General features: G+C 26.6%; 1 protein-coding gene across 1 annotated transcript; it reads right to left on the bottom strand.

Moving 5' to 3' along the window:
* Positions 1-2,454: 2,454 nt before the first annotated feature.
* On the bottom strand, positions 2,455-6,587 carry LOC145832961 (dual specificity protein kinase CLK1-like). Its single transcript, XM_082940164.1, has 3 exons — positions 6,502-6,587; positions 3,034-3,184; positions 2,455-2,844 (listed from the first exon to the last, which is right to left on the bottom strand). The coding sequence occupies exons 1-3, from the start codon at positions 6,585-6,587 to the stop codon at positions 2,455-2,457; spliced, it is 627 nt and encodes a 208-aa protein (XP_082796290.1).
* Positions 6,588-14,542: the final 7,955 nt, after the last annotated feature.

Consider the following 14,542-nt stretch of genomic DNA (forward strand, 5'->3'; position numbering starts at 1 on the left):
ACATTAAAATATTTTTTTCGTAATATGAATAATAAATACAAATTTTTTTTTTTATTATAAATACAATTTTTTTTTTTTATTATAAAGCTGAAACATATATACTTATTATATTTATTTAAACAAGTCTAGTATTGACAGTTAAACCGAATAATGTTGTCATCATAGCAGACCTGACACTAGGAAAGCTGGAAGTCTTGCCTCGAGACCTGCACCTATTCGATAGGAGGTTTCAAGTACAGCAACTGTTAAAATGTTGTCTAATACAATGTTATGCATGATTGAATAAAAATAAATCAATTATAAAAATATGTTGTAGTGCGAAGTAGATATAAACAAGTCGAACGAAAATTAAATATTATATTGATTGTTTGTATAGACAAACAGTTGTTAAAATTTTAATTTTATCATCAATTAATTTTCAATTTTTAAGTGACAAAATAAGTCTTTACCACTTTGTCTACAAAATGTCTAGAAATCAGCCCTATCGACTTTAAATGATTAGGCCTTTCTTGAAATTAACATTGAGAAAAACTACAAAAAAATTAAAATGAAATAACATTAAGTATATTTGTGAAGACTTTGAAGTATATTTGTGAAGACTTTAAACTTATTTATAAAAAGCTGCCAACCTCTATCTTAGATTTTTGAAAAACTTTTATGTAGCTATAAAATAATTTCAAGTATGAAACAATCGAAATTTACTTTATTTAATATAGCAATTTACTTTATTTTTAAGTATTTTTAATAATTTAAGTAATCTTAAGAGGGTTATATTTTTCTGGGCAGTTATATTACCTTTATTGTGTACAGTTTGGTTTGACAGGTGCTAAGGCAGAATGTGTGTTTTAAATAGAAGTGTTTTGTATCTTACATGATTTACCGATTTAAGTAATTTGAACTGAAAACAATAATATAAAACTTTTTTAAAAGTTAACCAAGTACAGTAGGTTTTCGCTTAAGTACGTATCTAGTACGTATCTAATTACAACTAATTTTGAATACTGACCTTAAAATAAACTCTACCAATATGAAATTATAAATTTACAGCTTTTTATGTTTGCTTTTTTTGAACTAGAATATCTTAAATAAAAATTCTTTAGAGCAAGTCTTCTACTTTATTGGGTGTTGTGAATATAAAACTAGTGCACTGCTAAGCTTTAAAACTTTTGTACGCTAGCTATTACATTATGCATATAATTCATATTTTTGTTGAACAGCATTAATAAATTGTCTAATATTGTTTCATTTCGTAAATTTAGAGAAAACATTTAAGAATTGATGTTAATGAAAAATACGCAAGAAATAAACAATTTAACAGCGGTCATAAGGTTTTCGGAAAAATTATTACGGCACAGAATCTGAAGTAATACGAGATTTTGTATTACTTCATTCAAATTATAAAACATTACTAAACTTAGTTCAAAATATTTATCATTATATGATAATATAACATAAAGAACTTATTATTTATTTTTAAGTGAATAATAAAACATGTTAGCAAAAGGTGTTTTATAAACTGATAAGCTTTAAAAGTTATCAATACAATGAACCTTTTCATATTAAAAGCAAATGAAAAAATAAATGATAACTATTGAAAAGTATATTTTTTATCATGTTTCTGACTAATATGACATTATACTAATTCAATAATGCTGTGAATTTGGACTTATGTTGACGTGTTTTGAACTAAACTCTTTTGAAAACCTTTATGTGAGTTGACGTTTGTTTATCAGGTTCACTAATAGTATGTATGGGGTATGATGATGCAATTTCTTATAACTTAAGTTTTGACATTTATTCTCGTAATATAAACAAACTACTGAGTTAATTTTTTTAGTTTGTTATAGAGTTGTTTTTTATTAAAGATAGTTTATTGAGATAGATTAACAATATTATAATGCTATTAGCTGTTAAAAATTATTTATTTATAAAATAAGTTTAACTTTATTTTTAACATTCTGTTAAGTTAACAATATTTTTATAAAAAGTTTTTTTTAAATAGACAATTTATGTTTCAATCCATTTTGACAAGTATCATAAAAAAGAAATAACTAGGATATTTTACTGTTTGTCAGTTCAGACCCTTCAATTAATTTTTGAATAACTTGAACTTTATTACAATATCAGCAAAAATTATGACATTTTCAAAAGTCTTAATTAGTTACTACAAACCATCTGTTTTATTAGTTGAAAATTGAAATTTACCGTAAAATATTACAACTCACTTTATTGTTCTTATTATTATTATTATATCAAGGTTTTATATATAAGTAAATGATAAAAATTTTAGGAAGTCAAAGTGCAAAATAAATAGTAGTGTTAAGATATTGAAAAAAAAAAAGCAAATGAATTACTATTTTTATTGAGGTTATTTTTAAAGTAATTAAAAATCCAAACATTCTACTTTTTTAACAGCTTTAAAAATTTAGATCAGATAAAATAACTAATAAATGTTTAGATAAGTTCTTCCAGTTTCACTCTTGTTACTGGATCTGGATTTAGCATGCGAACAATCAATTCAAACAAATCCTTTTCTCCAGCGTCGTTCTTATCAAAATAAGACTCTATCTTCTTAACTTCGCCTTTTATGTATACAAACTCTGGCTCTTTCAAAAAATCTATTTCATTTTCATCTATTGACAACTTTTGACCAACATTCCTCTTTTTATCACCTTCGGACAATTTCAAGTTAATCCTTTGAACTTCTTGTTCAGTAAATGGACCAATCATCAAGTGGATCATCCTGAAAAGTTCCTGAACAGTATCCACCTTGAAAAGCGTTTCTCCTGTGAAAAGTTCGAATAAAGTGCAGCCGATCGACCAAACGTCGCATGGATACCCGATCTGTTTAAATAAAACTAATGTTAAATTTATAGATCCTAGTTTAATTACAAGGCAAAACATACAAGTACTTGGTTTATAAGATTATACTTCTTTTGAAGATAATGGCTTACTCTTTTAAAGATATTTATTTATAATAAGTTGCTTGTTTAAGTAAAGTAGTTTACTTACTGAGTAATCTACTTAAACAACCTTGTGGCCCATTATGACGTCAGGAGCGCGGTACTGAAGTGTTGTTATGACGTCAAAGTTGAATTCTTCCTCCCAGTACACAGAGCCAAGGTCGCACAATTTGATGTCAGGCTTCATGTAAAAATCATTTTTCCACTGGTGGTAGTAATACCTGTTTAACAAAAATGTAAATAAACTACATATTATTTAATCATTAACATTTGAATATTAATAAATATCTGTATAGTTTAAAATAGAATAACAAATATTTCTTTAGTAAGACGTATAATGGCATTGAAATTTGAGTTAAATTACAAACGATATTAATTAAAACTGCTTAAAGCACGTTTTTTAATAAAATTATACTGTTCATTTAGACCTCAAGTTAAACGAACTATGAGTTACCCCATAATCGAGTATCACAAAATATACTTGAAATTTAAGTTGAACTACAAACGATATTAATTAAAACTGCTTAAAGCACGTTTTTTAATAAAATTATACTGTTCATTATAAATATAAAGTTTAATTTAGACCTCAAGTTAAACGAACTATGAGTTACCCCATAATTGAGTATCACAAAATATACTTGAAATTTAAGTTAAATGACAAACGATATTAATTAAAACTGCTTAAAGCACGTTTTTTAATAAAATTATACTGTTCATTTAGACCTCAAGTTAAACGAACTATGAGTTACCCCATAATCGAGTATCACAAAATATACTTGAAATTTAAGTTAAATTACAAACGATATTAATTAAAACTGCTTAAAGCACGTTTTTTAATAAAATTATACTGTTCATTATAAATATAAAGTTTAAATTAGACCTCAAATTAAACGAACTATGAGTTACCCCATAATCGAGTATCACAAAATATACTTGAAATTTAAGTTAAATGACAAACGATATTAATTAAAACTGCTTAAAGCACGTTTTTTAATAAAAATATATTATTCATTAAAAATATAAAGTTTCATTTAGACCTCAAGTTAAACGAACTATGAGTTACCCCATAATCGAGTATCACAAAATATACTTGAAATTTAAATTAAATTACAAACGATATTAATTAAAACTGCTTAAAGCACGTTTTTTAATAAAAATATATTATTCATTAAAAATATAAAGTTTCATTTAGACCTCAAATTAAACGAACTATGAGTTACCCCATAACCGAGTATCACAAAATATACTTGAAATTTAAATTAAATTACAAACGAGATTAAATCAAACTGCTTAAAGCACGTTTTTTAATAAAAATATAATATTCATTACAAATATAAAGTTTCATTTAGACCTCAAATTAAACGAACTATGAGTTACCCCATAATCGAGTATCACAAAATATACTTGAAATTTAAGTTAAATTACAAGCGATATTAATTAAAACTGCTTAAAGCACGTTTTTTAATAAAATTATACTGTTCATTATAAATATAAAGTTTCATTTAGACCTCAAGTTAAACGAACTATGAGTTACCCCATAATCGAGTATCACAAAATATACTTGAAATTTAAGTTAAATTACAAACGATATTAATTAAAACTGCTTAAAGCACGTTTTTTAATAAAATTATACTGTTCATTATAAATATAAAGTTTAAATTAGACCTCAAATTAAACGAACTATGAGTTACCCCATAATTGAGTATCACAAAATATAATTGAAATTTAAGTTAAATGACAAACGATATTAATTAAAACTGCTTAAAGCACGTTTTTTAATAAAAATATATTATTCATTAAAAATATAAAGTTTCATTTAGACCTCAAATTAAACGAACTATGAGTTACCCCATAATCGAGTATCACAAAATATACTTGAAATTTAAGTTAAATTACAAACGATATTAATTAAAACTGCTTAAAGCACGTTTTTTAATAAAATTATACTGTTCATTATAAATATAAAGTTTCATTTAGACCTCAAGTTAAACGAACTATGAGTTACCCCATAACCGAGTATCACAAAATATACTTGAAATTTAAATTAAATTACAAACGAGATTAAATCAAACTGCTTAAAGCACGTTTTTTAATAAAAATATACTATTCATTACAAATATAAAGTTTCATTTAGACCTCAAATTAAACGAACTATGAGTTACCCCATAATCGAGTATCACAAAATATACTTGAAATTTAAGTTAAATTACAAACGATATTAATTAAAACTGCTTAAAGCACGTTTTTTAATAAAATTATACTGTTCATTATAAATATAAAGTTTCATTTAGACCTCAAGTTAAACGAACTATGAGTTACCCCATAATCGAGTATCACAAAATATACTTGAAATTTAAGTTAAATTACAAACGATATTAATTAAAACTGCTTAAAGCACGTTTTTTAATAAAATTATACTGTTCATTATAAATATAAAGTTTCATTAAGACCTCAAATTAAACGAACTATGAGTTACCCCATAATTGAGTTTCACAAAATATACTTGAAACTTAAGTTAAATGACAAACGATATTAATTAAAACTGCTTAAAGCACGTTTTTTAATAAAAATATATTATTCATTAAAAATATAAAGTTTCATTTAGACCTCAAGTTAAACGAACTATGAGTTACCCCATAATTGAGTATCACAAAATATACTTGAAATTTAAGTTAAATGACAAACGATATTAATTAAAACTGCTTAAAGCACGTTTTTTAATAAAAATATATTATTCATTAAAAATATAAAGTTTCATTTAGACCTCAAGTTAAACGAACTATGAGTTACCCCATAACCGAGTATCACAAAATATACTTGAAATTTAAATTAAATTACAAACGAGATTAAATCAAACTGCTTAAAGCACGTTTTTTAATAAAAATATACTGTTCATTACAAATATAAAGTTTCATTTAGACCTCAAATTAAACGAACTATGAGTTACCCCATAATCGAGTATCACAAAATATACTTGAAATTTAAGTTAAATTACAAACGATATTAATTAAAACTGCTTAAAGCACGTTTTTTAATAAAATTATACTGTTCATTATAAATATAAAGTTTCATTTAGACCTCAAGTTAAACGAACTATGAGTTACCCCATAATCGAGTATCACAAAATATACTTGAAATTTAAGTTAAATTACAAACGATATTAATTAAAACTGCTTAAAGCACGTTTTTTAATAAAATTATACTGTTCATTATAAATATAAAGTTTAAATTAGACCTCAAATTAAACGAACTATGAGTTACCCCATAATCGAGTATCACAAAATATACTTGAAATTTAAGTTAAATTACAAACGATATTAATTAAAACTGCTTAAAGCACGTTTTTTAATAAAATTATACTGTTCATTATAAATATAAAGTTTAAATTAGACCTCAAATTAAACGAACTATGAGTTACCCCATAATCGAGTATCACAAAATATACTTGAAATTTAAGTTAAATTACAAACGAGATTAATTAAAACTGCTTAAAGCACGTTTTTTAATAAAATACAAATAGAGACCTTATAAGACCAACCAAGCACCTTCTACGACAAATATCGCTCCTACAAAGTACTTGGCTAGTACTGATTTAACTGCTTCTAGAAAAAATAGTACTTCCATCGTTTTTGGTCCTACACGTGGTTATGATCCACCTGGTTCGAGATTTCTCGGAAGTCACCTTCAAAAAGAACCCACACCAGTAATTACAACTTGCTTATGCTCGATTTCAATCGCGTAAACTCCACATTAAGCAGGGTCATAAGAAATCAGCAGTCAGATCACACGCTGTTGGAAGAACTTAAGCAGCAAATAGACCGTAACCTCAAAACGTATGAAAGTCGCTTTGATTCGCTTGATCAAAGTGCAGCTGATAATCAAAACCGTTTTGATAACATTGTCAAGCGCTTTGACTATTTTGATAAACTTCATGATGATGCAAAAGGCGAAAGAAGGCAAAGGTGCGCAACCATTGCAAGTGTGTTACAAGTCGTTTTTCTAATTGCAATAATTGTGTTATTGTCTGTACAGTTGTACTACATTAATCAACTCTTCTCAAGTTTCTCTGAATAACTTTTATAAATTAATTTCAGACTTCAGACTTGTGATCACCTTCTTTTTCAGTGTCACTTTTATCAGATCTTTTTTTTTATACTCTTTTGATTTATTGTCAATTTTTACCGCCTTAGCTGTTAATTCAGTTATTCGTTTTTAATAAATATTTATAAAGTTAACTTTGTTATATTATTTATTATAATTAGTTTAAAAGATAAATAGTATCAGCATTATATATACTAACTATAAAACAAGAAAATAGTTCACAAAAAAAATAGAAATGAAGAAAAGTAACCTACCTTTTAGGAGCTGTAACATAGATGCTAATTAAAGTAAAAATTCTTAGTTATTGAAAATAGTTAAACTAAAAAAATAAGATTAAAAAAGTCAACGAAATTTTGTCAGTTAAAAAGTTTTGCAGTGCGGACTCGAACTCGGGTCTCTGGATTGGAAGGCACCGGTGGTGACCTCTCCGCCATGATTCCACTTGGATACTATTACATTTTCGAGTATACATAACAAAATTATTTTCATAATCGATGTTTTGGCAACTATCAATGAAACTCGAACCCAAAATATTTTATTGGAATAAGCACAATGGAGTTAATTTGAAGCTGTATCAAAAAGTAGTGTATAAATACAACATTAAACAATTTTTGATGATTTTTATACCTTTCAAAGACAGTTCACTTGTTAACACACTATTGCACAGTCAGTTAGTTTTACTATTAATCTAATCGCAACCCTTACCGTTGGTCAGTAATTTTTTTTCTTAACATATTCAAAGAAAGCTTTTTGGTATCATTGCTCATTTTCCGAAAAAAAAACTGGAAAACTTACAAAAAGTCATAAAAATAACATAAAATCAAAAATTCCTCAACAAAACTTCATTTGAGTCGTTTCAAAATGTTCACAATCTGTTTGTGTGTAGCCACATTTAAAATAAATCAGCTTAAAACTCCAAGGTCGCTTTTTTTTGATCCCATTTTGCATTGGCGTGGAAATTAGAAAATCGGTTTGAGGTAAGGTGAAAGTTTCTTCAAATCATTTAAGTCAACACAGAAAAATTAACACCAAAGCATAACTTTTTTAACAACTTTTCTAACCATATTTTAGTTCTTTGTGTTTGTTTTTAATGAAATTAGAACTATTCTATTCAATTTATGTTTTTTGAACTAAGTTTATTCTATTCGTTGATATTTGTAAATACCTTCTGTTACGGAATTATTGTTTTGAAAACGGAATACTTTTGTACATAGTAAAGTTAAAGAATAATTTAAGATGCTGACTAATTAAACCTAAAATATTGATAAAATTTTATCAACAAAACTGATTACCACCGGACTCGATCTCGCGACCTTCTGCTCACGCATCGGGTCGGCGATCGCTGAACCACACAACCACTTGCTTGTTGACTTCAATGCTGGTATATAAAGTTTAAAAACTTTAGATTTAAATAAGTTCATTTAGTACTTATTAGTTTACCTTTCTGTAAATTGCTATTATTTTTTTATTTGAAACATATTTACAAAGATAAGACTGTTTTTTTTTACACATAACGTTTACGTGAATTTTAATACTTGAAAGTTTTCCATTCAAAAGCTGCATAAGCAGAGCAAGTGTACTTATTAAAGGCAGTTTTGATTTTTGTTGCTTAAATCTAATTTAAAAGAACAAAACTGATTAAATGCTTTGATAATAAGAAAAATTCAGCAAAACTTTTTTTTGTACATTTAAAGTATTAAAACTTTATAAATTAAACAAACTTATCCAGCTTTAATTAGCTATTATGGCAAAACAGATGCAAATATAACCTAACAGTTTATATATTATCGAAAATCAGAACTAAAGCAAAGGAGATATATTTCAAAATTAAAATCAACATTATAACAGTATTTATATCACAAAGCAAAGTTTTAGAAACATCACAAGCATTTACGTTGTCGTTTTGATATTTTGTTGAACCAGCCAGTAATGAAAATTATATGGGTATGAATAAAATGTGGTAGAATATCTAAATTTTTAAATCATCAATGCCAGGAATTCTAATTTACCTGCCTGGACTTTTATGTCAAATAAATTCACGTGGTTGCTTATAATGCTGATAAATTTAAGATTATTGATTGTAATGTCTAATTAAGCAGAAGTATAATAAAGAATGTAAGGCTGAACTACATTAATCCCAGGCGTTTCTACAGTTAAAAGACCAAGTTTACCCTTCATTTTACATAGACGAAATGATTTGATTTTTTAAAATAATGAAAGGTGTTAAGGTTAACCGAGAAAAAAAAAGATACTTTAAAAAACTTAAACTTAGTAGATGTACTTCAAAACATAGGTAAGTAAGGATATTAATGTCTTTCAAACTAATTAACAGCAAATTTATGCTTAGATATAAGACATTAGAAAGCATTGTATATGATACACATAAAAAACCCTGTAGACCAAAACCTTGGCTTAGATGGCACTAAATAATTGTTACTAAAATATAACTAAAAATAAAAACTTAAAATTATAATGGTACTTAGTCGGTGTAACGGTATTTGATTTATTTTATCAAAAGTACAGAGCTGGTACCTACCATTGTTTATTTATTTTAACACATACGGTGGTAAATAAAGTTATAAATAATGGTTAAATCTAATAGCGAACTTAAAACTCATAAAGGCTCTAAATGGGATGTTTATTTGAACTGTAATTATTACTTGAAAGAAACAGTTTAATGTTTTAAGTTTATAGCTAAATACATATGTTGTTTGTGATATAAAACTAGATACGATCATATAAATCATATAGAAATTAGATTCATTTATATACAGCAGTAAAATATTTAAGAGCTAATTGCCATATATATTTGTACCTGTTAGTTTAATTAAGATGCACATTATCCAATACATGGACATATAGTTAGTGTTATTCATTACTATATAAGTTGCTTTATTCAACTTAAAAATATAGAGCAATTTAATAATTTATAAAACATACCATACACATACAACTAAAGTGTAAGTGAAATTTATGCTAAACTAAGTTTAAACTGTATAAGACTACAAAGTGATGACGTAATAATAGTAAAAAGGTAAAAATGAAAAATATTACATAATTACTTGAAAAATCGTGGACAAAAACAGCCTGATTTATTAGAGTCTAATTTAAAAAATGCCTAAACTGTTTTATACAAGTTAAGACGTAAATACTTACTTGTGTAAATGGAAAACTTTAGCGTAGATTTTCCAAAATTTAAGTTGTTGTGGAGTGACAACGATACTAATTAAAACGAGAAGTTAATGTACTCACTTACTTTGTATAGTTTATCAAGTAACCAACAAAAGATGTTATCAGACCTGCTGATCAACAAAGTAATAATAAATATAATCAAAACATGGTGGTCAAACTTGAAATAGACATATACCAAATGTTAAATGTAATATAAATTAATTCAATGTACCTACTACAGAATGTTACTTAACATATAAGTTTTAGTAGATAATTATAAATGCCATAACAACTAAACAAATGATTAGCTTTGATGTATTACAAACTTGCCATAACTAACTTTCAATTGACCTTTATACACAAACAAACTAAGATGTAATTTATTTACTAGACATACTAGGTATTTAATACTGTGTAACAATGTAATTAGTTAAATGACGACAATAAAATGATCCTGATAAATAAAATTACAAAGTAAGTTGAAGTGTTTATTATAGAATAATACCAGGCTGTCTACTACAAATCTGTAGCGTTTGTAGTACGACACCAAAGATACATACTATAAAACATAAAACTTTACTTGTAATTTATATATGTTAATATTGAGTTTAAAAGAAAAATAACATACCAAAAAATTGTGCGTAACTACTCGTACATCAAACAAAAAACTAATTAGGTGCCGACCAGCATAAGGACGCGGCCTAAAGGACGGCTTTCGTTATTTGTGCAAAAGTCCCGGGAGCAAGAGCTGCTCCGATAGGAGCAGCTCGCAGCGGAAGGGACTTAAAAACAAATAACGAAAGCTGTCCGCCACCACTTTAACTCAAAACCGAATTACACTTGAAGCTCAGTACCACACTTTTATCTGGTTTGGCTGTCAGGCTTACTAACTGGGCTCCAAGCGTAATTAGGTTTTCAAGAAAAAATGGTTGGGAGAAAAAATGAAAAATTTTTCGCCGGCGGAGCCGGCGAAATGACTAAAAAATGATTTTTTAAATAATCTACCCAAAAATTTTCCAAAAAAAGTTTTGATTTGGGGAAATCCCCATTTTGAAAAAAATTTGTGCGGCTTGGCTTAAAAATTAAGTGACTACCTTATAGCGTACTCCTTAAACATAACCCTAACTTACTACCATATAGTTGTTAACTAAAAAATGAATGTCTTTTTAGGTGGTAATAGTAGGATTAATCTTAATTTGGAATATTATTAATTTTTCGAAGGTGTTATCATTGTAATAATAAATACCTATAACCATAAAATTCGTGTGAGACATGTTAAATAGTCTTTTCTTTTTGGAATGTTTGTTGTGACACAGTCTAATAACAGTATCCAAAACTTATAACTTAAATTTGAGTACTGCTAACTTAAACATTTTGATTTGATGTTATGTTAACACAATATCAATCGAAAACTTTTAATAAAATAAATGCTTACTGTTGTTATTAGGCTGATTTACAACAAATATTCAAAAAAAAAAAAAGCCATTTTCACATGTCATTCTATAAAGCCACTGCAAATCATACTTGATCTAGTCAGATAAGAGTCTGGCTTTTGTCAGCTAGTCACAGTTGCTTATAATAACTCTATAAAACATTAAATGGTTATCAAAGATTTGCTAGCTTTTAAATACACTTCATAAACACTACAAGTAACAAACAACCAGACTCTTATCTAATTTAGTTATATTAGCATTATCAATTATTACACTATGCTACATAATTCTAAAATATTTAACAGGAAAAACAGTGGTTAATCATTTCTTGTTATGTTTTGAACAGTTCAGAGACATAGACATCCTTGTATATTTTTTCAAAGACTAACTATTACTAAATGTTCAAATACTCTTTGATAAGAATTTCTATGGTGACACTGTCTAATAGTATATCATAAGTTTTTGTTCTACATCATCAAACAGCATTGGTATAATGAAACCAACAAAATAATATTTGATTTAATGCTACACATAGTATCAAGCTGAAGACGAAACAAATACTTATTTTATAATGTCACTATTAAAATTCCAAACAAAGACTATTTTTGAGTACTATTAATACTCCAAAAATTAAGTTTAACACATCTGTACAACATAGTCTTTTTATAAAGATCATACATAGTCAGATAAAAGTCTGGTTTTTGTCAGCTAGTTACAGTTTACTTATCATAACTCCATCAACTATAATAACCACTAAATTTAGTAATAATACACTTAAACTTTGAATTTTACTGTTAACTATAAACACTAAAAGTGACTGAAAAAACCAGACTCTTATCTAAATTAGTAATATGAACATACAAAAACACTCAACATAAGTCAGTTGATCAAGCTGCCTTAATGTTGCTTGTGTTCCTACATGTTCACATGTAATAAAGTATATCACTTATACACAAACATTTTACACTATAGTTTTAATTGCTTACTGGATAAAAATATAATAATAAAACATTTACTTTAACCATTAATAACAATGTGTCTCTAAAAGTGTGCAAAGATTTAAAATTAACTGCTTAATTTGAAAGCTTGTAGCATTCAGAGTTAAAACAAACAAAAGAACAGCTTGATTTTTAGCTCTAAAATGGTAGTTGAACATTTTACATTGTAATCTTATTACAAAGATTCATAACACATAAGTTTTGGTATATAGTAAATCTAATAGTAACAGCTTTTAGTTAATTTTGCAAACTTTAGAAACTCTATAGGATATTTTATAATCTAAAATTTTCATTGTAATTAATTCATAATTTCATGACTAGCATTTATGAATACCAGGGCTGCCACTCTTCAATTCGAAAACTGTACTCTTTTAACCAAATTTCAGCTTAATTTGAATAAAATTAGAAACTAAGCAGCAAAAGCTGTTAATGTACTTTACTTGATATCAATTGAGTTTGAGCACTAATTTACACTAATGATATTCTATATTTACAAAAAAATCACAATATTTAATGAAACATTTAATTTTCAAGTATTTAAAATTGAGAAAGCACTACTAAAAAAATAAGTTTTGGCAGCCCTGAAAAATAATCTTATATGACATTTATTATCTTAACATTAACTATTTTGTATAACATATAAAGCACTTACCTCAGTAAGAGCAGTAAACCAAGAACAGACCTGATATTCAAATTGCCACAAGAAGGTTAGTGGCAACAAGGGTTGATATAGATGACTGCTGTAGAAATAGAGATGCCCAATTTGTTTGTGCTTAATAAAAACTTTTCAGTGCAACTATGATTAAATAGAAACACATGATAACTCATGTAGCAGACTGCTGATTTGAGACACTTTTTCACCATAAAGGTAAAGAATTTTCTCTGAAATCATGAAAAAAAAAAGATAATTAATCATATGGTAAGAGTAGGAGACTGTTGGTTTGAGATACTTTTTCAACATAAAAAAAAGACTTTCCTCTGAAATTATAAAATATTAGATAATTAATCATATGATCAGAGTAGAATACTGTTGTATCAAGATACTTTCAAAACATACAGACATTATTTACATTTCTTTTCTAGCATAAACAGTTTAAGTTTCAACTGTTAGAGACAATGCTAATACTTTTTTCAAACCAAGTAATTGATTTTATGTGTCTGCTTTTAGTACCTTTTATTACTTACAAAAAGGTAAACTCTAAAATGATTTATGAAAGTAAAGTAAAAAATGACAAGAGCTCCTACCAGTAACACAACATTTTACTAATGAATGCAATTTCATAAAAATTTCTGCAAACAGAATTGAACATGATTATCACAATAAAGTAGAAGTCTGTTGATTTAAGACAATTTTTCAACATACAGGTAAAGACTTTTCTGTGAAGTTGTCAACAAAAAGAAAGTAAAACACAAGGTTATCACAACAAAGTAGAAGTCTGCTTATTTAAGACAGTTTTTCAACATACAGGTAAAGACTTTTCTGTGAAGTTGTCAACAAAAAGAAAGTAAAACACAAGATTATAACAACAAAGTAGAAGTCTGCTGATTTAAGACAATTTTTCAACATACAGGTAAAGACTTTTCTTTGAAGTTGTAAACAAAAAGATAATTAAACACAAGATCATCACTATAAAGTAGAAGTCTGTTGATTTAAATCACTTTGGCAACATGCAGATGATGTAGATTTGTTTTGTGTTATTTTTTTTAAACCATAAACAGTTCAAGTTTCAACTTTTAAAGACAACTTTGATTTTTTTCATACTAAGTGATTCATACTAGGTGATTGGTTTTGAATTATATGTGCTTGTACTTTAAGTACCTTTTATTACTTATAAAAACTTATAAAAGGAAAACTCTAAAAATACTTATGTAAAGA

Source organism: Thalia democratica, chromosome 4 (genome assembly GCF_965202585.1).
Source record: "Thalia democratica chromosome 4, ktThaDemo2.hap1.1, whole genome shotgun sequence".
Lineage (NCBI taxonomy): Eukaryota > Metazoa > Chordata > Thaliacea > Salpida > Salpidae > Thalia > Thalia democratica.

Excerpts from the sequence above, each read along its gene's own strand:
- LOC145832961 (XM_082940164.1), bottom strand. The coding sequence starts at position 6,587 with ATGGAAGTACTATTTTTTCTAGAAGCAGTTAAATCAGTACTAGCCAAG. Across the intron at positions 3,185-6,501 it reads TTTGTCGTAGAAGGTGCTTG|GTATTACTACCACCAGTGGA; the intron begins GTTGGTCTTATA and ends TTTGTTAAACAG. Across the intron at positions 2,845-3,033 it reads ACGTCATAATGGGCCACAAG|ATCGGGTATCCATGCGACGT; the intron begins GTTGTTTAAGTA and ends TTATTTAAACAG.